Raw genomic sequence first — 25,037 nt, 5'->3', positions numbered from 1 at the left:
ACATAAAGAAAATAGTCATTTTATAGAATTAATGAAATTGATTTCCATTCATATAATAAATTTGATTAACTTAGACTATAAATACAGTATGGGTTCAGAAGCTCTTCATTTTCTGATTTTCCTTATGGAGATAAAGGTGTATTTACATATTGGCAAACTATTCAGAATGTTTTTAAAAACCTACTTTTTATTGCAGTGTTTATACTTGTTTGAAAATACAAAATGTAGCATTGATAAAACTGAAGCATGTTGAAAGATACATACAGAGAAAAGTCTTTTCACGGCAAGCAATAATTTTCTTGGCTCCCTCCCACACATGAAGGAAAGCAATGCTTTTTTTTTTTTTCCCATGAAATAAGTCAGTTTTGTTACAGCTTAAGTAAACAGTTTCACAAAAACATTCTGTGATACATTCATTCATGGCCTAAACATATAAATATATCCTATATCCTATAAAACAATAGCTTCTCACCATGCATTATCTTTTCACGCTGACTTCACACTCAGTCTCTACACACAGCTTGAATAGAACCATAGAGCCGTTTAAAAAACCTGCTTAAAGGAAGAGCTAGAGAAAGTATTTGTAGTATGGGTACAGAAGAAAAAGACATTTATCATTTGACACATATCAGATTATCAGTTGTTTCTGACTGAAATAAAATTGTATAGATTCAGGCTTTTTGCAGTAACTTGCTGGTAACTTATGGAAATATTAGCATTCATACATAAAATGGAAGTTTACATCAGCGTAAGTATTTGAACGACTTTCTGTCACATGTATATGCTGAAGATTATTTCATCCAATAAGTTAAACCAAGAAGAGATTTATGGAATTAATTCACCAACAACACGTACACATCAATAAAGTAAATATTTTTTATAAAGATTAAAGATTTTTGACAATTTTGTTATAAAAGTATCTGAAAACATTACAACAGTGTGATAAATAATATACAAATGATCTTTTAAAATATGACTAGGGAGCCAGCTTCCCTAAAATGTTATTCTATTAATGTTAATCTTGCTTTTTAAAAATGACTTTGTAAAAAACCTGATAAATATCCTCAGTAATCTTTTCTAATAATAAACATCTATCAGATTGCAAACTTACACATAGTAAACAAAAATAGCTTTGCATAGGTGTGGCACATACCACTGTCTCCAATGGGTTCTTTTTCTTATGCTAGTGTTTCTTTTTGCGATAATGAACCAGAAGTACTTTGGAAATAATTTTGTTGCATCTACCATTTTCCAGGTATTGTGGTCCCACATTCATACCACTGGACATAATTGATTTGGGTATGACCACCTATTTCTCCAAATTGGACAGGTTCCTGACGAACAGCTCTGAAATAGCCTAAGAGGAAAAAATAGTTCAGTTTAATAGAGCGTTCATATTTTTGCCCACACTATTCACAGATGTAAGGCTGTTCAGTGGCGGAAGATTATTCTGAGTGAAGTAAAGTAATTTAGAAAATCAATAGCTATAGTGGATCTGATATGCAGTATAGGGCTTGAGTGTTGACATTTTTCTTAGCAAGTCAGTACTGTATATCAGAGTAGTTTTGGTAGCCCATTATATCTAAGTATCTTATAGAGATAGCTTTTAAAAGGCTTGGGATTTTTTTGTGTCCATGAACAAAAAACTATGTTACTGAAAAGCTCAAATAATTAGAAGTATTTAAAAGAACCTCCTGGGTTTTCCTCGGTTCTCTGAACAATTCACTCCATTTTGCTCTGCTTAGGCAAGGATCAAATTTCCAATCCTCATTACACAGCCTGCTGTTAATATGTATTTAGAAAGCTACTGAGTATATTTACTTCTCAGATTTATTTTGATTGCTTTATATAGATTGAAAATAATTTTTTCTTAATTTTAACAGAGCAGAAAAGATGATTAAGTGTGTTCCATATGACCTCAGCCATGAGGGACAGCTGTGAGTGGGACAAGGTTTTTGTTTTTCTCAGAATACACTTATATATCTAATTTCTCTAGAGCTGAGCTTGAGTTGAGTTTCTTTCCCTAGGGATAAAGTTCTGTAGCTGTCTCAGTCTTTCTTTGCTAATCTGCAAAGCCCTCGATGTATGTAGGATGATGAGAAAGCATACCTTCTTTGGTGGGTAACTGTTCAGAGGTGAGTTGCTGTCCTGTGCGACCATCTAAAAATGAATCCACAAACTGGCAGTGATCTTCTCCGTGGCCCCTCTGATCTCCTATGTTGTAAAACTTGCCTGAAAAAACAGAAATGAAACCATGTTCTTTTCTTTAGTTTATGAAATCCCATAATTATTTCAAAGAGTAGTCTTGGCCTTGCTTTCCCCCTTATTCCCAGAGGTCTAAGCCACTAGCATCTCCTGAACTACAGACATGCCATAGCTGGTGTCCTTCTGTCCCTGCTAAACTAACCTCCTGGTGTTCTCCTTTCCCTTCCAGATCATAGTGATTTTAAAAAAAAGAAATGTAAAAAATGTTATTACTCTTTTCATAATTCTATCCAGCAAGCTCCCAGAATACAACTTCTTTACAAAATCGCAAACCTGGTAGGACTGACAAGTGTGTCTTGCTTCACGCCTTTCACTTTCTCTTTCCTCTACTTCTCCAGAGATCTTTGTCCCTAAACTTTACTTCTCAAAATTTTACTCTAAGTAGACATACAAAAACTTGTAGACAGACCTTCTGCAGAGCCATTCTGTCTAGTAAAAATTGTCTTCAAAACCCCCGAGAGACATTCGTGTGTAACGTACATATTTTCTGTGTCTATGTTGGGACATATGTCTTTCCACCATATGAATACAGAAGAAAACATAAATGAGTATTGCAAGGGGTTTGGACCCTTTTGGCAACATAAGGATGTCACATTCGTGATTAGTCGCTTTTTAATGCTTGGGTGGTCATGACAGTACTGAGCTCCGCTGTGCAGGTGCCTGCCTGTGCACTCAAGTTGATCCGAGTATTACTGTCTCATGCTGTGTTTTCATTATCTACCTCCAAATTGCAGATCTTTAAGTCCTTGTTTCCCTATTGTAACTATTTCTGTAACCTTTTTTTTGAAGGGAACTTGTGTAAGTAGCGAATCTGAAACTACAGAGAAAAAAGGATAAGGTACAGACTGCTGCTAACTATGCAAAGGGTTGAAACGTACCTGTGAGGGAATCGCTCAAATAAATCTTGTATCTGAGAGAGTTACATAGCTGCACTCCGACAAACTTTTTATACCACGTCCTTTTAACATACTGTTTGCCTTTACATTCTGAGTAAGAGTCTGAGTTAAAAGGCCTTTCAGTCCAGATGGCATCTCTTCCTGCTGCATGAAGAAAACACATGATTTGGGTTAGTATTTAACTCTGAAGAACTCAAAGCTAGACAGCAAAAGCAGACTGCGGAGTTCATTGCCAGCTTGCTGATACCCTATGTGTTTAATGCTGTAACTACTGGAGGCTGAGAATATTTGAATGTGTTTAACAAACTCCAGTATTTGTATGTGTCTGTAGTGAAGTCAGCCTCAGAACATGATCATAGATAATGGACTAGTCTCTGCAGTGCTAGCTGTGTAGGCACTTTCAGGACTCCTTTTTGCCCTAATATAAAACTTAATGTGACCAAATTAAACAAAGTTTGAAGTAATACAAAAGTGAGAGCAAATTTTAGACCCTCCCCGCCCTGGGTTCTAGATGCTGATGAGTTTAAGAGTGGCACCTCTTCTATCTCTAGATAGACAGATGCTTGGCTTTGTGCTTACCTAATTTAGAAATGTATGTGTGCCCATTAGATTGGTACTTACCAGAAATTGGCTCGCTCACTCTTGGGTCAGCTGAGGAGAAATAGACAGAAAAGAGCCAGTTAGGTGAAGTTCTAATATTGCGGGGATGTGGTAAACAAGATGGGGTGCTTATGCTTAGGTCTTGTTTGCAAAATGATCCAATCTTGCTAAAGACCGACTCTGAAAGGGTTGTTTTGTTTGGAAATGGTTATTGAGCATCCTTGAGGTACCCACGTGCATCTTTTACATATAATTTGAGTAGATTTGAGCCATAGGTTGCTGTTCTATTAATTACAGAAGCTTTCTCATTTAGTTTTGTACAAAAACTATTCGTTGTAAGGTCACCAAAATATGATGTACTTCAGTTCATTTTTTCCCCTGTAAATACAGGTGCATTTTATTGAGAAATTGAAGCTTGGGATATGCAGATAGTTTCACAAGTCATGAATTCCCTTTTCGGATGGACTGACAGATATTACTCTGGTCATACAAGGAAGCATTCATGCACTCCCGTTTTGGGTATAGATTAAAGTTTTTCATTTAGTTTCTTTCCTGACATAAACCTGGATGGAGAGGAGCAGTGGTTCTGTAAGTCCTTCCTCTGTTAGCTTTTTCTCATGGACTTTGAAAATTCAGGGCGGGCATGCTAGGCTCTAAATCAGCCCCTATGCAAAGCACTCCTCGCTCTACCCTCACATCCTTTTGGGGGATTACTGCTCACGGGGTTACCTGATTCCGTACTGAACGCTACAGTGTTGCTGGCGGGGCCCTCACCAAGTGGATTTTTGGGTTTCACCTGGAATTCATAGCTGTATAAGGAGAAATAAAAATAATAGTAGTATATTATTGAGGGGTATAAGGAACAACACTCTCTTACTATACTAAGTCCTGCCTCTCTGAAATGACCGTCTAAGGTTTTACTTTCTAAACATCTTGCCTAATGTTTCAGATGAGAAAAATGAAAAGTTGGCTGTCTTAAGATAACAAATGGGTAGAAGTCAAGCAGGCAGGTTTACAGTGGATACATAGGAAAGATTTGTGCTGACCCGCACTGGTTCTAGCACCGAGGAACCTCCGTTTGCTTCAGCTGTCACGTTGAGGGCTTTCCTGCTCCCTCTCATCCCCACCATGATCCAGCATAACTGCCCTTCTGCTCTTCGTCGTGGTGTCTGGATCACAGCAGACGGTGCCAATAGGCAGTTTCTAAGTGCATAGTATTGTCCCACCTCTGCTACTGAAAATCAAGGCGAGGTTGCAATGAGTGGGTTACCAGGATGAGTTCAGTGACCACTGTTTTTGCGAGTTAATAACTAGTTGCAAGAATGGATACACATGAGTGTTTCTTTACAAGGTTGGACGTGTCTCCTGGAACTCGGGTCTGGTCAGGTCTGATCCAGATCACAGGAAGCCACGGGTCTAGAAAATGGGCCCACTGATAGCCTAACCATGAGCACAAAGTTGAGACTTGGTTCTCCCCAACTCACTAAGCCAGGCTCATCGGGTTTTGTTTGTTTGTTTGTTTTTTTAAAAAGAGGCAGTCAATTAATTGTGCAGTAATTGACAGATCTTATGCACAAGATCTATAACCTGCAAATCCTACTGAGAAACCCACAGCAGCAAAGTCTATCATTTGAACCAGAATTCTTCAGCAGAGGACTTAGCAGCAAAGTATAAGGAGCATGTGTCAGCTGATGGTGTTTTGTGATCTATGAAAGGTGTTTGAAAAATAATTCTTTGACAAGTTTGCAACAAAGAAGAATGCACAGCACACAAGGTAGGTATTTTATAAGCAAGTGGGAAGCAGGAGGATGACTGTTCTCAGTTTGTTACAGAGGGTGCTAAAAAGAAAAAAAGTGGGGTTGGTGGGGGAAACCCTTGGAGTTCCTTAACTACTTATAGATCACTGTTGGAGTCTGAAGTTTCATCTCCCCAGTTTCATCTCAGAACAGTGAAGCTCATAACTATTGTAATACACCCTTCATTTTTTTTCAAACTTGAAACATTTATGAAATAAAAATTAAAATGTACCTTTTAATTCTTAAAATTTTACCTTTTAATCCTTGAAAGCATTTTGAAAGCTAAAGAACTGTTGTAAGGTTCTGTGCCAATTGCCATAGGTCAGGGAAGATGACTCTGGGTAAAGGAAGTGCCATGCAAGTGCGAGAACCAGAGTCCAGCAGGGTAGTTGCAAGCCCAAATCCAGTGCTCCTATAGCTTAGTGGGGAGTGAGAAGAGCAATCTCCAGAAACTCACGGGCCAGCTTGCATGGCCATGTAGCGGGACACAACAAAGGTTAAAGCAAGGCCCAAGACTCAAGGCTGCCCTCTGCTCTCCACCATGCTCCACCGCATGCACACATGCCACCTGCATTGGCCATTTACCATTTACTTAACTCACATACATGAGTATACAAATTCCAAAGGCTTGTGGCCTCAGACAGTCCCTGTAGTAACATAAAACCTCACAAACCTGGTGAGCTGGTTATGGGAGGTAGTGGAGCAAGAACTCACTGGCATACACTGTTTGATTCAAGTAGGAATGTATGCCACATCCATTCTAGACCTCTGCCAGCCAACCTGTGCCTTGGCCAAGGCTGACCACTTGACTCTCCTGTGTCTCTTCACTTCATTTTAGCGACTTACACCTGAGCTCCACTTCTAGAATGGCCACAAGTCTCTAACTTTTTCTGAAGAGTTTTTCCAATCTGATGCAAGTGTGGAAAAACGATTTTAAACTGTTTAGCAGCATGAGGACATTTTTTGGCTGATTAAACCCAGTAGAAACAAAAATTTGTGCTGGCAAAATCTTACCCTGAAAGCACATTTTGTCACATGAATGACACCTTAGGCCTCTAAGAGGAAAGTCTCAAAAGGTGATTGTATATAATTATATATAACAACTATATATAGGTGCTACCTAACAAAATTATTTAGGGAAAATACATAAACATTTAGAAGATAAAGTTAACAGATACTAGAACTAAAAGTCAGTGTTACAAAATAAGAAAATTGGATTATTGTAGAGCACCCAGCTGGCAGGAAACTATAAACTAGGGGCATCAGTCCTAGAAACTGTGTGAGATATTTCCCAGAACTTAAAGATGGAAGTTTTCAGAATAAAGAGACCTACTCTGTGTCCAACAAGATGAGAAGAAAAAAGAATTAACACACATTTCAGATTTTCAGAGTCCCAAAGTATGACAGAAAGCCCCAAAACCGTGAGAGTGAAATAATGGGCCCTGTTGGAGGAACCAGAATCAGAATGTATTTTAACTGCCCAGGGGGACCGGAAATTAAGGAAAAGCATCAAGAGACTATTAGAAGATCTTTATTTTATCATCATTCCACTTCAAATTCATTCAGCTAAACAACAGGACCAATGGAAAACAAACTTAGAGAAAGATACGTGGCTTGTACCATTTCTCAAATATTTTGTTCTTAAGGAAGCCACAGAGTAAGGGCTGATGGCAAGAATTTGTTGTATCCAAGGGCTCAGAAGACTATCCTAAAGGAAAGGGATAGTGGAGGGCAAGATTTGAAGCCAGTAGTTTTGAGGACAACTGTAAAACTTGGCATATAAATTAAAAATTTATCAATTTCTGTAATAAAATGAAAAAACAAAATGGTTCCGGAGAGTATGGTCTGCAGTTGTTGAGCTAATTTGTCAAAGGCAAAATGTTCACCTCTAGGAGCTACCCTCTGCAGTATGGTATGGAGTAAAGCCTGGGGCTCTGGTGGAGTAGATACCTCCTTCATTCCTGCACCCCCCCCCCCCGGCTTTCACTATGAATACAGGTAAAGAGCTAGAGGGCAGTGGAAGAGACAGGGTGTCTTACATGACTTTTGTCACCTAAAATCTACACAACACATCCACGCCTCAATTTTTAGGAACAGAACCATGGAGCTGAGCAGATACATGCAAGCACAAGTGCATGCATGTGTGCATGCATGCAAATACAGAAACACAAAAGCCCCAATTTTTAGAGCTAAAACCTGCACGGCGGTGCATACTGTAACCCCAGCCACATTAAAGATGAAGTAGTATCCCAAATTTGAGGTGGAGGAGGAGAATAAAAGTGACAGTGAAAACAGACTCACAAGTCATGGAGGATTGTAACCTTGCTCCATTATGCCTCAATGTCTTTAACAAGGAAGGGATTATCTGTCTGTTGCCCACACCTACAATTAAACTAAATAAAATGCCTGATGCATTGGCACCTCATTTTACTCTCTACCAAAGCCATAGATGGCGTTGCAAAGTAAATGCAGAATTTGCAGAGACCCGAATTTCACATAAACCTTGTGTTCTGGGCATGACTATTCCACACATCTGTTTCTCTGAGTGAGCCAAATTTACAGTTTATAAGAAGTTACTGTCTGTATTGTGGCTAACCATCAGTGCCAATGTTTTATCAATCAACATAAACAAGAGTCCCAGTCACGCTACTACTTCAGCAGGTTTTAGTCTCAGAGAAAAACTGTTCCTAATGCGCTGTTCTCAGCCCACAGATGCCAATAAAGGACTTGAATAGATGAAGTGAATTTGATTTATCTTAATTACCAGAGCTCATTTTCCATAGGAAATTGTTGGACCACGGAATTCTGGCTCACACAACGGATTTGGTTTTTCAGTTGAGTAAGGGGAGAAGTAGGCTTTTTGGAACAGACTGAGCCTTTTCAGCCAGAGTGGTCATGTGTGTCCATCTTCACTACCAACCAGTTCATCAGGAAGAGCTAATCCCATCAACACATTACCAAAGAAGGAGTTACCAGTTCATCTGAAGGCAGACTGAGAGTCAAAGACAAGATGCTGACTGAGACCATTCACTATGGATGGATCTGGATCTGAGTTTATTCTCACTGATTCTGCATAGTGTTGACTATCTCAGAATTATGTGCCAGATCCCAAGGGGGTCTAAGCCACATTGCTGGGCCCTATCAGTACTGGTGCCAGATTGATCATTCAAGATATTATCAGCTTTCCTATTTCTAGAATTAAGTATAATTGATGGTCTGACAGACACAATGGCTTGCTTTCAGAAGAGGCTCTATCTACACGTACTTTGAATTCACCAAGAGCTATATGCTGCCTAGAAGAGAAAGGACTGTTACTCTGGCCAACTTCAGGAAAGGAGATTTGATAGGGGGAAGTAGGAAGTGTTAGGGAGTACGCTAGAATACTGATTGTGGTGGTTAAATGAGAATGCCCCCCCCATATGTTCATATATTTAAATTCTCAGTCCCTAGTTGATGGAACTGTTTGGGAAGGATTAGGGACTGTGAACTTGTTTGAGGAGATAGGTCACTGGCATTGAGCTCTGAGGTTTCAAAAGACTCCTGGTATTCCTAGTTAGTTCTCTCTACCTTCTACTTGTGGATAAAGATGTCAGCTCTCATCCAATGCCTGCTTGCTTGCTGTCATGCCCCTTGCTGTGATGGTCATGGATGCTAGCCCTCTGAAACTGTGAGCCCCCAATAAACTCGTTCTATAAATTGCCTTGGTCTGATAGCACAGCAATGGAGAAGTAACTAAGATGCTGAGACAACTAATATCAACGTTCCCACAATTCATTTTTTTTTTGTTTGTTTTAGAGGTACTCAGTGAGATGGGTTCTCTCCAAAGGAAGAGACAGCAAGTGTCTTATCTCTAGACTTTTGCCTCATTCACTCCAAGTGATGACTCCCCAGCCCTGTGCACATTTGAGGCCATAACACCTTGCATCAGCAGGCTGTGGCTGTGAGGTACCAGCCCAGAGATAGATAGGAACATCTGACACCAGGTATGGCGTCTCATCAGCAAGACAGCTGCTGGTTGTCCCACTACTGCAAATAGAACATTGAGCTCCTGCATAGTAGATTGGAACATGGGTAAGTAATTAAGAACAAGGAGAACAGACTCGGATGTGAAAGAACATTTGTGTGGTCCGAGAGGACTTAGCTTCTGGAATCTATGAATATTTAAGCTTCCCCCTTTATACTTTCTCTCTGGTTCACTCTTCTACATTGACCTCTATTCCACCCATGGGATGGATACACATTAGCTGCTAGGTAGTCCCAGTTTTCAGATTTCACATTCTAAAAATCAGGTGAAATATTAGAAAAATCACTAAAATGCAGTATGCACATGTGTCATTATAATGTAACTCAGTAAATCACCCCAAAGTCACTTTTTGTTATTCTTATAAGAAACCCTGGGGGAAATTCTAAATTACAATTGGGTTTGCTTCAGGTCGTTGACAAGTACTGCGCTATACTATTGGCGACACTTCCCTACAACCATCACCATCTGGCGCGTTTCTAGTTGTCCTCCAAGCTCCAGCCCAACTTGCACCTCTTCCCTTTTCCAGGTTTTGTGGAGTGTTGTGCCTCGGCCACACCGGCACTTCCACAGGCCACTTCCAGACCTCTGGCCAGGCTGTGTCGAAGAACGCTAACTGATTAGCCTTCCTGCTAGTCTTGAGCTCACAGGCAGACACCACACTGGTTCCCAATTGTAGCTCCAGCAAACAAAACTGGGCTTCAAATGTCCCTGGAAAAACTGCTCTCCATTTAGATCATGAGCAATAGGTGCACTGTGAGAAGCCGTGAGGGCAGCTTGACTCGGAAAAGGAACAGAGTACATTTGCAAAGCAGATGCCTTTCCATGAGGATAGTGTTCAGTGCCACTCACGTTATGAAATGGAAAGGAAGCAGGCAACTAGAGAACGTTTTGCAAGTGTAGACCTACCTACTAAAAAGGGCCAATGAAACGTTTTTCTAATCTTTCCTTAAAATCAATTATGACTAAAAAAAAAAAAAAAATGGGTTTCTTTTCTCTCAATCTTGCTAAGGAAACAGAATCAAGATCAACTGGGCTTTAACTGAAAAATATGCTTATGTTGGCTAACTTAAACCTTTCGTGATTATGAACAGTGGAAAAATGTTCCATGTTACATCTCAAAACAGAGCACTTTTAAAAATCATATTTGTGAAAGAAATATATTTTTTTCTACAATAAAGGCCTAAAGATTGTACATAGTTAACTTCAATTAGCTAGCTGTTTATTTTCTTCTAAAATGATTGTTAGAGTATCCCTGTGGCCAGAATCCAAACAGGCTCATTCTCACATCCCTACCCATCCTCTCCACGGGAAGAAGATAATAGGGAGGTTTAAGAATGGAAGATTGGGGGGCAAAGGCAACCTAGGACCTTTTCTACAACTAATCAGAAATGTCCAAGGGCCTTTTTCTTTCAGTAATAAAATGGATTGATATTTTGGAATAAAAAGAAATAATACAAGTATACTGAAAAAATGAATAGTCTCATGTTAATGTATAAACCATAAAATATGCAAATGATTGCCAAAATTCTATTCTCCTTCTCAGTGTCAAGTCTCCAAAGCGAAGGGATGCTGTACCTATGTGGAATATTTGGAAAGGATCAGGAGGTGTGGCCTTGTGGGAGAAGCATGGCCTTATGGGGGGAGGTGTGTCACTGGGGGTGGGATTTGAGGTTCCCCAGTCTTGTGCTTGCTGTTAAGATATAAACTCTCAGCTCCTACACCAGCATCGTGCCTGCCTGCTGCCATACTTCCCACCATGATGGCCACGAACTCACCCTCCGAAATGGGAAGCAAGACTCCAATTAAATGCTTTTCTTTTTCATGTTATTTCATCACAGCAATAGAACGGTAACTAATACAACCTGGGCCCAGGAGGTAAAATCATCCTTGTCTGTGTTTTGTCAAGGAGTTTTCATTCTTTGTTTAACCCCTTTCAGCATCAGAGTCAAAGCGTCGAGTTCATTTCTGCCGTGCATACTCCATTTTTACCAGCTCACAGATTTTTCTAAATTTTCATATTTAAAACCAATATTTGCAATTAATGGCCTATTTTTTATGCAGCCATTTATTCTGTTAATTTATAAGGCCATCTTATTAGCTCTTCTATCCCTAATGAGAATATTTTGAAAATGTGATATGAGTTATTCAGAAGTACATTAAAGAAATCCAGAATTAAAGTAAGACCCTCAAAGGCATTGTCCGTTCGTGGCGGGTACCATTTCTGCACTCTCAGAATTCATCTGCAATAGCACTGGGCCTTACCTTGTATCTGGTTTCAGGTTTTCTACTGTAGAGAACGTTTGATTGGTAATTTGAATGGACTTGTTCTTCCCACTGAATGACCCATTTTCTCTGGATATGACTTCATATTCTGAAGATGGAAGAAAACAGTAGAGACTTGTGTTATGTCTCAGTTGATTTAACTGTTCCTGGAGCTAATGGAATGCTAAAGACACTCTCATAGCAATGACAGACTGGCTGCAGTTCCAGAAACATGATCTTTAAAAAAAACATAAATTGTTTCTATGTGTCTATGTGTGTTTTGGTTGCAGGGGAAAGATGTGAATGCAGGTCCCTGTGGAATCCAGGAGATGGTGTTGCATCTCCTGGAGCTGTAGTTACAGATATCTGTGAGCTGCCCAGTGTGGGTGCTGGAAACCAGAGTCATGTGTGCCGAAAGAAAGAGAAATGCTCCTGACAGCTCAGCCATCCTCTAGCCCTGTGACATCACGATCTCATCTTTTAGCAAATTTTAGTCACCAGATGGCAGAAGTTCTCAAAGCATTTGGGGAGAGGCATAGTAACCATTCAAGCTTTATCAGAGTGGAAGAAGGCCCGAGAACTGGTGAAGACTGATGTCCATTGCTTTGCATAGGGAGCTTATGGTTTGCCACTGGTAGAAAGACCAGTTTATGGAAAACACTGTATGAGGAACGGTGCTCAAATGGAAGAGGTGTTTCTTGCTATCTTTTTGTTTGGGGGGAAAGGCACAGAGTGTGGTGTCCAGCTACAACAAATCTGGCTCTAAAGCTGGGTAAGCAGCAACTGTTAACCAAATTATAAAACCCTTTTGTTGTTTGTAAAATTGGATTTTGAACCTAATGCTTATTTAACTATGTTCCCTGGTTTCCCTAGTTTCCTTTGTATTAAATAAAAGCCACAACCTTAATGTCTGTGTAACTTTCCCTTAAAGGCTTGTTTCTATGAACTTACAGGACTCATTCATCAACAGGGAAAGTCCTTCAGAAGAAGAGAATCTGACAGACATGTTAAAGTGGTGTTTTTCTACTTCTCATTTGGGATTAGTTGGTATTAGCCGAGCAGCTTGCTGGTAGGTAATCTATAGTTTTGTAACACTAAAATTAAAAATGACATCTATGGAACACATCACTAGGAGAGATGTTCTGATTTTAATATAGATTAAAAGAACAATGCCTAAATGTGGAATGTAGTGAAAGAACTAAATGCAATCCTCGGACATGAAAATTTTAATTTTGAAATTAAAATTTTCCAAGTGACTCATTAGCATCTAGTAAGAAAATAATTATGGAAACTGTTAGGTAAGTAAAGTTTAATCTACTCATGACTCATTACAATTAAAAATGTATACAACTTAAATAATTGTTACAGATTCATAAAGGGAAATCATACAATTTTAATTTTTTACATCAGATACTATCCAAGTGGAGATGTACTAGATAATTAGGTATGTCAGATTAAATAATTCCAACTTGATAGCCCACATCTTTAGGGCAAACAAAATTTGGTTTATCGTTTCTTTCAGGAAACTAGAACTCGTTATTTGCCAGTGTATAGTCAGAGTTTTGGATGTTTTAATATATGTGGATAATTTGAAAGCCGACTGGCTTTTAGGAACTGAGATAGCAGTAGCTCCTGACTCAACCCTAAAGGAATAAGCGGGACCAGTCAGATTCCTAGGAATACTGGTGGGGGTGCACTCTGTCTCAGAACAGAGGCTGTCTTCGTAAGACAGGAAATGGGTGCAATATGACAAGTCAGCACAGGTAATATTTATATGGCAAGTTGCTCAGATCCCATGGTTTTGTAGGGAAAAAAATGATTGCTTTTTCCCCATTACCCATGGTAGAAAATATTTTCAGAAGATTCTGAGTCTCTTCACCCACACCCTGGCCCCCCATAATGCTCCTGTCTACTCCAGACAGATGCTTATCCTACGCTTCTAGTCCCTGCACCAGGGCCCAGCAACAGTTGCTCAGAGACTCAGGCTGACTAGGAACTATGTCCTTTGGCAATCCCGGATGTCATTCCTCTCCTTTCTTGTTTGACTCTCCTTTTCTATGCGTCAAATCAAGGTGTACCAAACAAATTTAAAAAATGACTTCAAGTTTCTTATTTCTACCAGGAAGTGGGGCAGTGCAGCACAATCAAAAATTTCCTCAAATAAGTAACAAGTTGCCTGGAAGTGAGGGACTTTTTTTTTTTTTTTAATTTAATTTAATTTTTTTTTTTTTTTTATATTTTTGGTTTTTCGAGACAGGGTTTCTCTGTATAGCCCTGGCTGTCCTGGAACTCACTCTGTAGACCAGGCTGGCCTTGATCTCAGAAATCCACCTGCCTCTGCCTCCCAAGTGCTGGGATTAAAGGTGTGCGCCACCACGCCCAGCGTTTAATTTTATTTTTAATTTCTGCAAAGTTAGTTGAAATAATTGTTAGCCTGTTTGGAAGTTCTCAGCCAGTTTAGAAACTGGGCTGGTGAAAAGAAAGCTATTTAAATATTATCAGTGGTGTCAAATTTTCACACACTTTATGTAATGATCTTGGTGAAATCATAAGATTAGAGTTTCAAACTGTGAAGGGGATTCTGAGAGGAAAGGAAGGTGTAGAGCTTTAAAGTCCTCAGTTAACTAGGAGTCCATCACAAAGACCAAGATCTTTGTCTACCTATGATGCTTTAGACACCAGAACTTCTCCTTAGATGGGATTTTTGTGTCACAATTTGACCCACACTGTCTAGGTACTATGCTATCCAAGCTTCCCACCAAAATATCACATCCTAGTGCCACAGTCTTACCAGTGACAGTGTCATTTAGAGGTTTTTCCCAGTCCAAGATGACAAATGAGGGGCAGCCTTCGACAGTGACCACAGTGAGGTTGGTGGGTGGGTTCTGTGGTGGGCTGGTGGCATTCCCCTCCGTGGCTTCCTCTGTAGGGAACCGTCTGACCGAGTCAGTGATGGAACAGGGCTTGTTTTCAGGCTTTGGGATATATCGCACATGGGGACCTATGAGTAGAAAGAAGGGGACTGACAGTTAGCCCGCTGGAAACTCGTGAAGAAGACGGAGGAGGTAACCTCGCTAAGTTTTATCACCTATGTGAAGGCTTTGGTGTCATATCCTGAGAAGGCATTTGAAAATAGAACTGAGGATGACTTAGAAACAAAACTGTTTTCTCTGGGGTATCTGATAGAGATGCTGTATTTATAGATGTACCTAGTGTTGATCTCTTTGGATATTGGTTCATTTTTTCAGAGTTGGTTCCTACCTCATAATTTGTAGGTAGTGAGTTTCAGGCAGTAAGAATGGGCACCACACTAAATGTTCTGAACAAAGCCAGACCTACAAGGACCAAGCAGTTCTGAATAATCAACTATATTTTAGAAATGAAATATCCACACACCCATCAAGATAAAAGTCACAGGAAAATATTGTCCGTGGTAGGAAAAAATCAGTCCTTTGAAACCAACCTAGAACTTGCACAGGGGCTAGAATATGACACAAGGAAAACATGGCAGTATAAAAATGACCCATGAAAGGAGATTTAAAAAATGACCCAAATTTCTAGAGATGAAAACTGTATATAAGATATAAACCACATAAGGTAAATGAGTGCACAAGAGACCAAAAGACAGAAGACAGTGACCTTACAGACATAGCACAAGACAGACAGACAGATAGGCAGAAGAGAGAGGGGGAGGAGAGAATGGAGAGAGGGAGAGAGAATGAATAGATAATGGGAATTGTGAGCTTTGAGAAACATTGATGAGTTCTCATATGGACATAATTCAAGTACCTGAGGTCGGGGAAGAGATGCATGAGCACAAAAATATTTTAAGAAATAATGACCTTAAATGACCTAAACATCTAAATCACAACTTCAAAGAGCTAAAAATCAAAACACCTTTCAAGAACAATAAATATGAAGATACCTGTACTGATCATAAGCTCCCCAAACTAGTGGAAAAGACACAGTATTTAAAGGAGAGACAGACAGACAGTGTAAAGACTGATAAAAGTGAATGTTACAGTAGGTCTCTCATTGGGAGAATGCAAAAAAAAAAAAAAAAAAAACCCATAATGGGGTCACATGTTCAATGCAGAATTAATAACCAGTGAAAAATACTTTAAAAAAAATGGCAAAATACTTGCTTTCAAAACCAGCAAGCCTACACTGTAATACAGTAGTTGAAGGAAAAGTTTCATTGGATGGGCGTGTCCTGCCTCCCACAAAAGGATAAGAGGTGTAAGATAGTAATGATGTCTATAAACAATATTTTACTCCAAGACTAAAAGTTATTTTACTTTAAAAAAGAAAGCAAATTTGTGTAATGGTTCTTGGCAGTAATAGTACAGAGCCAGGAGGGCAGAAAGGAGCTGTAGAAGCATACGTGTGTTAAGTGCCAGACTCTTCATTGTCGCTGGAAGGCAGATGGGAAGAAGTTAAGGCTCACCCTGTCAGTCCTCACAGAACAGCTGAAACAAGGAGTCATGAGGGAGAAGACACAGAAAGTAGAATCATAAACTTTAAGAAGAAAGAAGAAAAAAAGAGGGAGCAAAGAATATATATAGATCTATATAGAAAACAACTACCAAGATAAAAATTTACCCCTAAAAATATCAATAATAATTTGAAAGGGTCCATAAACTAGAAACAAAAAATAGCAATTGTCAGATTAGATGAGAAAAGTAAGACCCAGTGATATGATGTCTAAAAATTACAGTGCAAATATAAAGAGATTAAATTATGGTAAGAATAAAAAGGTGAAGAAAGGATGTAATTCAGAGAAAGCGTGACTGGATATGTAAATTTCAACAAGTCAGATTTCAGAGTGAAGATGTCCATTAGAAATAGGAAATGTCTTGCAGGATGAATCCAAAGATCAGTCAATCAGTAATTTATTACAATCACAAATAAGTTAAGCCTGCACCTCACCTCGATGAACTTAAATATAGAAAGAAAGGGACTGATAAAAACCTAAGTAAGAACTTAAAAGTGTGGCGTGTTATCCTAATCAGCGTGGAGTTCTTAGTAGACAGAAGGGACTCACAGGCACAGTGCAGTGCGCAGGTCATGTGACCACACAACAGGAAGGAAGCCACCTGCAGGGCAAGGAAAGAGGGCATTCCTTGCCTACAGAATTGTGAGAAAAATAAATTTACATTGTGAAAGCCACACCCAAGTCTGTGGAATTTTCTTAGGGTAGATCCAAAGAGTCAAATTAAAAGCATAATTATATATGCTTTGCATCTGTTAAAATGGAAAGGGCATTTTAAAACTGACTATACCAACTTCTGGTGAGGGTGGAGAAACCAGAACCCTTACCAACACCATCAGAAATGTCAGTGTGTGGAAAGATACAATGATGAAAAATGGTTTTGCGGTAACTTCAAACTTCATCTCTGCATCCATGAAAAATGGCCATGCTCTCCCCTTCTATTGGCTGAAGCTCGACTGTGAGACTGTTTTGGCCAATGTATGCTTGCAGATGTCACTTCAAAGGGATCTCAAAATGTGCCTATTTGGGTCCCACCTCCTTTACTTTGTATTATGGTGAGAATGGCATCTCCTGGGTCACTGCTACTCTTTGTCCCAGCACAAAAGGCAGGCATGCAGGGTCGACCTGAGGCTCACCCAGCAGAAGCAGGCTGCTCCTGCTGCCCAGCTGCCTTGCACAAATATGAGAAATTCATATGGTAGCAAGCTCCTACACTGTTTATAGCGTGAATACCTGACCTACCTACAGAATATTCCTTCCAAGAACCAAAAATACAGAGCCAGACATACCTATGAATCTGGGCTTCCCAAGGTGATCAGTTTCTTTGGTGGGACTTGAACTGAAGTCAGTTGTAGTACCTGAGAATGAAAAAAAAAAAAAGAATGAAAAACTTAATGAAATATAAATAAAAATTCATAACACATTGACAGAAACAGTATAGATGAAAGATAATATTCCTCCGAGATAAATTGCTTGTGGTTTGATTTCCCTTGCTATTCTTATAATACACTTTTATCCGAAGTAAAAACGTTTTTAATTGTGTTCTGGAGTGTAATAATGATGGATTAAAAATTATAATGATAAACTAATACTAATTAATAAATTGAAATATCTGTAGTTTATAGTAACAGGTAGTCAAAATTTTTTAATTTGGTAATTGGATAGTCTATATTTTTATTAAAAGAAAAAGAAGACTTGACATTTCTGTCTGCCAAGGACAGGAGCGTATTCTGTAACAAGAGGTTGACAATAATGATTTCTCTAAACCTGAAAAGACAATGATTCCTAAAATTGATGAAAACTGAGGACCCCAAACCAGGAATTCGCTCACCCCAATTTCAAGTACGCTAGCATCTCAGAGCAATGCGTCTAGTGAGATTGAACACACTAACCAAATTCTTCTTCTGAAGCAGGAGCAGTTGGTCCCTTTTGCTCTGCCCCTGGTCTCTCTGTGGCTGTCCCAATAGGTTTGAGTGTTGCCTTCAGGGGTGGGGAAGTTACCCGGCTGGAGGAAACAATTCCTGCAATTCAGAACCAAAGCAGTAAGGCTTTGTTAGGAGCAGCACCAACTTTCAAATTTATTTATTTATTCAATAAATGTTTATTAAGCACTTCACCATGTGGCTTGGCACGATCAGCCAGGCTTGGAGAGCAAGCAAGACCTGGTTCTCGACAGAGACAGATGCCTGAGCCAAGGATCTTGAAACATCACAGATATTGTGAAAGAACTACAGAAGGTCACAGAAGGGACAAAAAGAGGGAATGGTTATGTCTATGGGGAACGTGGGTATCAGTGGAGAAGAGTGTCTTGACACAAATGCCAATAAATGAAATGATCAGTAGGAAGCGAGAAGAGCTTCGGTCTGTGAATCAAATCAGGAAAACATGATTGTTGAGGGAGGAGAAAGCCCAGGCCCAGCTAAGCATGGAGGGTCAAGAAAAAGTAGATCATGGAAGAACTTGGGTATCATTCCTATGGATGTTATTTGAAGGTTAAAGGACTGTGAAAAGATTTCCAATAGTGAAGTGACACAAATGGATGATATTTCACTCGCCATAATGGGCTACCCTACCCATTTGGTGGGCTATGAAAGAAGCTGGGGGAGATGGCATGACCTTGCTTAGAGATGAACTGGTAGACCTGGAAGACATCCAGAGAAAGAGGACAAAGATCCCCAGAGCAATGCCCGGGGACCGGAACAGTGCTCCTCTGAGTTGCTATACCCAGCCCCTTTACACTAAAGCTACTTATCAACCTCTAAAATGGAATTCATCCCAAAGTCCAGTCAAGACTGAGTGTTTAGTAGAGTAAGAGTAATATAGAGTAGGTTTCCTATTCCTCCTGGGAAAAGAAGCTCTTCTTTGGCTACCAGTCAAGGGATACCTGCTGGACTTCCAGACTTGGGCTCAGTGTGCAATCATAGCTAAGTCAGGTAGATGGACCCCAGCCTTTCCCCTACAGACACAGGCCCTTTGTCCTAGAGGGAGTGGGTCACAGGAAAATGGCAAGCAAACCCAAGAGAAGTTGTGCTTTTCAGATTGACAGAATCCACTGGAAATGGGGTTAACATGTTCACCCTGACAAGCAAAGTGGGACTTGGAGGCCTCAGGAGATTTGGAGATAGGCAAGAAATGGTAGATGTCACACGGGGTCCAAGACTGTTAACAAGCACTGTGAGAGAGCCTCTGAATAAGTCCCAAACATCCAGTGGATTTCTGAGTCACCAGGACTATATACCACTGTAGGTACTAGGTGCTAGGTTTTGAAGTGAAATCCTTTTGATTAGAGGGGAATGGTGGGGCATGGAGACCTGTGAGCTGAGGCAATCCGAGAGATGGAGTGTGTTTATAGCTTCCCCTCAGGCTCACAGGTAGAGAGGCTGTGCCAGAGCTACACTTTCTGACAGAGAAGAACAAGGACATCATAAGCCCAAATGCAGGACCAGTGAACTGTGGCTGGAGCCACACAGCCTTGCCCATGGGATCTCCTGCAGGGGTGATCTCAGCACGCTCAGGCAGCCCCGTGACTCACCAGGAAGACCTGAACACAGTGCCACTCATGTCACAGCTGCTTCACATTACAGTTAAAGAGAATAACCCGGCCTCCTCATGAGGACCTCACTGGGCCTTGACCCAGAAAGGCCCAAGAAGCACCACCTAGAGACTGAATCCTCCTCTAGACAGTTGGGGGAGACCTAAAGCACTGAATCTCCACCTTCCTAATGCTACAACCACTTAATACAGGACTTCATGTCGTGGTGACCCCCAACCATAAAAGTATTTTCACTGCTACTTCATAACTGTACTTGTGCTACTGTGAGAAATTGTAATGTGAATATCTATGATTTTTCCAATGGTCTTAGATGACCCCTTCAGAGGTTGTTCAACCCCCAGGTTGAGAACCATTGACTTTGATTCATGAAACATCCTAAAACCATTCTCATTATCTTGTTTAAAAAAATGATCTCTCTCCCTTCACTAAAACCCTTTACATGTTCTCCTTTCATAGCTGACTGTAAAACTTTTATATAGTTTCAATTTACCTAGTCTTTAGGATGTTAAGCTGTGGAAACGGAGGGAAGACAAGGAACACACAGTTTGCTAGCAGAGTCCCAAGTGGAGGGAGGTGAAGCTGTTTTTGAACTGGATCAGTTATCACTGGTTCTTAATTCCATTCATCTATTTATTCAGTTAAGACTATCAAATTTCCTCTATATTTTCAGCACTCAACTGGCCTCTGGAGTTTCAGAGAGAAGACACCAAGAGCTGTCATCACAGAACTCACAAGCTCTGAGAGGAAGATTAAAAATAAAAATAGGACAAAACCATTTGGGTTTTTGTTGTTGTACCAAAGATATATACCAAGAACCACACAGAGTACAGTGGCAGTGCTAAGATTTTTTGTGGAGCTAGAAGATGGATGCTGTATATGAAAATGCAGGTCTGGTAGGACCATTCCTTGACAGCATGAACCTAGAAATGGAAGTAAGACACAGCCTGAGTGCTCACATATCTTCGCAAGCACTATAATACTGCCAATAGCAAGAAGGTGAAGTCAGTGACAGGATGTCATATTTTCCACTCTCCCTGAGGATTTGGCAATGCACAGCACCCCCTACTTCTACTCTGAACTCACCCACCATTGAAAGCCAAGTAACCTTCTCGCTAGGCTCCAAGCATGCGGATATCTCAGTAACTAACTGCTCTGGATATTGAGGGATGGCTTCTTTCAGCCTATCTACTCTGCAAAGCTGTGGATAACAGCATCCAGTCTTTGTGGCCAACACAAGCAAGCATCTGTCACGTGTGCAGTGGCTTGTTGGGTTGGCTATTAAAATGCAGTCAAGAAGAGAGAAAAGAGGCAAGCGAACATACCTGCACTTCCTGGCTTCCCGGTGACATTATTCGGTGGTAAAGGCCTTCTCTGTGGAGGCACAGGTGGAGGGGATGTATACCTATGTGGTATGGGTGGACGACGAGTCCCTGAGACTGAGCCTAAAAGATATTAAAAAGTCAGTACTTACAACAACAAGTGGGTAGGGAAGTGGGGGGCGGTATGGGGGACTTTTGGGATAGCACTGGAAATGTAATTGAAAAAAAAATCAGTTTGAAATAACTGCTCCTTTATAAACAGCAGAATAGCAGTTGGATGCTAAAATATTTCATATTTTATAGAAAAGTGCCTCTAAACTTACACTAGTCAAATATTTATGGATAATGAATCACATTAGCATTTGTAAATCATCTCCTGGAACTTCAGATATAATATGTAGACATGCATGACTTGGAACATCTTTCCTCTGGAGATACAACAGAAACATATAATAAACAGATAGAATAAACCGATGAACTTTATCGTTCCCAATTGTCTGAAGTTGTGAACCTACAAGTCATTTTATCATTTCGACTTTGAAGTGTTTAGCATATCTATAATTTTTCTTTTTGTGGGTGTTTCACACTATCCCTTAACTCTAATACATAGTTATAATTAAACAACGTTTGAACTTCTCAAATTATACCAAATAGCACGGTGGCAGCCTCGGGAATGCTGTGACTGTGAAGCAACTGCAGAGTTGAAGTGTGCAAGGATTCCTAGCCAGGGGACATGACTGGGAGCCAGGTTTACCATGCCCTTTGCTCACCTGCCCACAACCTCTGTTGCAGGGTTCCAGCCCAATAAATGGTACAGTTTTAAACCCTGTTTGCCTAGAAGGCAAAGGAAAGTAGCATTTTATTTTATTTTTACTTATTTTAAACCCTGTTTGCCTAGAAGGCAAAGGAAAGTAGCATTTTATTTTATTTTTACTTATTTTAAACCCTGTTTGCCTAGAAGGCAAAGGAAAGTAGCATTTTATTTTATTTTTACTTTTTATAGTTTGTTTAATAGAGTCTGTTTTGCAGGATGGTTGGAAAAGTTAATGGTGTCTGGCGCAACTCACCGTATGTTTAAGCCATTACAGCTTTAAAGTGTATTTCTTTCTTTGCATTATTTGTGTTGATTTTAAATCAACAAGAAGAATTCTCCACCCAGGAAAATACCATATCACTTTAAGGTATTTTCAAGGCTGTTAGAGACAACGAAGAAAGAGGTTGGAAAGATAGGAGAGAGGGAGGGGGAGGAGAGGGAGGAGAGGGAGGAGAGAGCCTGCCAGCGTACTTGCTTAGGCGAGGATGGCCATATAAATACGAATGCATGAGAGCGTCTCTCACAGCATCCTTTTAAAGAGTAAAGAGTCTGGACTGTCAGCTTCATATGTCTATTACATACACCTTACTCTTAATACAGGAACATAAATCATTTCAGGTCAAATTATATCATGATGACAAGAGCGAAGCTTGAAAAACTAAAAGGTCTACAATCCAGTGGCTTTATACCACGTGACCACGGCGGCTCCTCAGAATACTATAGGAAGCAACCATTAGGTTAGTATTCCCTGAATGGTATTAAAAGAATTTAATTTGTCCTTTCTTTCCCCAACTATGGAATGTTTCTCTAGCTGCTGGTCTACTGCTTATGTGGTTCTCACATACAGGAACCATGCAGATAGAATTCATCATTCGTCATTGTGGTTACTGCGAAAATTTGAGCTAAGGTTCCAGAGGGTCCACAACTTATGCCTTACCTGGTTTTCTTGTGGCATGTGAATCCACTGATGCATTTCTCCCAGTACTTGGTGGCTTAGGTGCTTGCTTGGTTCCTAGGGACAGAGACAATTAACAGGCATAACAGTGAGCATTCTTTGTCATGGGCGTTTTATAAGTGTTGTCTGGGAAAAGGTGCATTTCTTTCATAAACACTGGTACTTTTGTGCTCATTTTAATCGTCTTCTATTATCCAGACATAAAGATACTAAAGGCCTACATTCATTGGTTCTATATTTCTCTGTAGAGCTGGCACTGGGCTGTGGTTTGGGGTTTTGTCATAATTTCCCATGGCATTAATTCTGTGCTGGCTGCCTGGGAGGTATTGCTTCACCAGACAGATTTTACCAAGGGTGAATTGTCACCTTCTGCCAGTCTTCATGAGTACATTTTGTGGTTAAAAAGATAATTTCCTCCAATTCCCCAATGCCCATAGAGAAACCTTAGAAATCCAGTGTGGTTGGGTTTATATTTATTGAACTGGCTTTAAAAAATATTCCTGTGCAGGTCTGGTGTATTGAGATCGTGGAGGCTATGAATGATCTTTACCTTTGGGGGTTGTAAAATAGTCCAGGCTTGGCATAGAATGCTAAGTTGCCATTTGTAGGAAACCAGTTCGAATTTGCTTTGTGCGATATTTTTCTCTCCCATCTCCCTCAGACATAGTAGTTTTCTGGCCATTCACCTAAGTACCTCAGATAGGCTTTGGGAAGCTTCTCAGGATGCAGGGGACCAGGGTGACTCACCGCAGCTTCGTGGTACTGATTTTTTTTAAAAATTATCTTTGCTTTCTACAATTTTATTTTGAAATTAAAATACAATTATATAATTTTCCATTTCTTTCTTCCAGTTCCTCTCATGTACTCTACCCCACCTTGATCTCTCTCAAATTCATGGCCTTTGGCTTTTTTCCCTTTAATTGCTGTTGCACACACATATACAATACGCACACACATACACACACACTGCTAAATATGTGTGTATATATATATTCATATATATTCACATATGGAAACACATATGTGATGTATGTGTGTGTGTGTATGTGTATATGTATACCTGCCCAGTCTGTTTAATATTACTTGCATGTGTGATTTCAGGGCTGATTCTTTGGTATCACATATCCAAATATGAGGCAGCTCTTCCTGGAGGAAGGTTATTTCATTTTCCATATTTCTTAGTTGCTTGTAGGTCTTTGATGAGGGTTGGGGCTCTATGAGATTTTCTTCTTCCATGTGGATCATGTTTGTTGGTGTCATCTGTGTTTAGGCAGCCATATTGGTGATGCTTCCTGTCTGATATGTGCTTCCTCTTCCCATTCTTCCTCCTCTTCTTCTTTCTCCTCCTCCTCCTCCTCCTCCTCTTCCTCTTCCTCTTCCTCTTCTTCTTCTTCCTTCTTCCTTCTTCTTCCTTCTTCTTCCTTCTTCTTCCTTCTTCTTCCTTCTTCTTCCTTCTTCTTCCTTCTTCTTCTTCCTTCTTCCTCTACCTCCTCCTCCTCCTCCTTTTTAGGACAGGGTCTCATTATGTAGCCTTAACTGGCTTAGAGCTCACTGTGTAGACCATGCTAGTCTCAAACTCATAGAGATTAGTCACTAGCCTCTGGCTCCTCCCGAGTGTGGAGATTAAAGGCTGTGCCACTATTCCTGTCTCTGACAATTTTTATTAAGAACCGGAACAGTCTTTGGAATCTAAGTAGGGAATCTCACCTCAGAAACAATCATCCTAAAAAAGAAGCCATGCGCTGACAGCTTGATGGTAGTTTGCATAGTAAAGATAAGAGACCATATTTAATGTGCCAGTTTGTACATTCACAATGACAACCACAGTAACTGAATGCCAACAACTCTGATTTCACAGTTATGTCTCGGAGAACTTAAAAAGGCAATTATTTACATTATGTGTGCAATGATTTAAAGACATTTAACGTGCAGGCAGATATACTGATCCCAGATGGTTTTGCTTATTGTAGTTTGACTGAGAATGTCTCCCATCGGCCTTGTATTTAGACCCAGGGTACCTTGTTTGCTTATCGTAGTTTGACTGAGAATGTCTCCCATCGG

The 25,037-nt window shown here is 40.1% G+C and overlaps 1 protein-coding gene across 3 annotated transcripts in view; it reads right to left on the bottom strand.

Annotated features, from left to right (window-relative positions):
- Positions 1-167: 167 nt before the first annotated feature.
- Positions 168-25,037, bottom strand: part of Abi3bp (ABI family member 3 binding protein) — a 211,814-nt gene continuing 186,944 nt past the window's right edge. For all 3 annotated transcript variants that reach the window (XM_021184505.1, XM_021184507.1, XM_029470388.1), the window contains 11 exons: positions 22,959-23,033; positions 21,211-21,330; positions 18,228-18,356; positions 17,625-17,693; positions 14,635-14,844; positions 11,844-11,952; positions 4,491-4,570; positions 3,783-3,812; positions 3,144-3,305; positions 2,110-2,232; positions 168-1,357 (listed from right to left, as the gene is read on the bottom strand). In XM_021184505.1, the coding sequence (XP_021040164.1) occupies positions 1,242-1,357; positions 2,110-2,232; positions 3,144-3,305; positions 3,783-3,812; positions 4,491-4,570; positions 11,844-11,952; positions 14,635-14,844; positions 17,625-17,693; positions 18,228-18,356; positions 21,211-21,330; positions 22,959-23,033 (1,223 nt within the window). In that variant the 3' untranslated portion in view covers positions 168-1,241. The remainder of the gene's footprint in view (positions 1,358-2,109; positions 2,233-3,143; positions 3,306-3,782; positions 3,813-4,490; positions 4,571-11,843; positions 11,953-14,634; positions 14,845-17,624; positions 17,694-18,227; positions 18,357-21,210; positions 21,331-22,958; positions 23,034-25,037) is intronic.

Source organism: Mus caroli, chromosome 16 (genome assembly GCF_900094665.2).
Source record: "Mus caroli chromosome 16, CAROLI_EIJ_v1.1, whole genome shotgun sequence".
In the NCBI taxonomy this organism is placed as follows: domain Eukaryota; kingdom Metazoa; phylum Chordata; class Mammalia; order Rodentia; family Muridae; genus Mus; species Mus caroli.
This window is presented reverse-complemented; position numbering and strand designations above follow the sequence as displayed.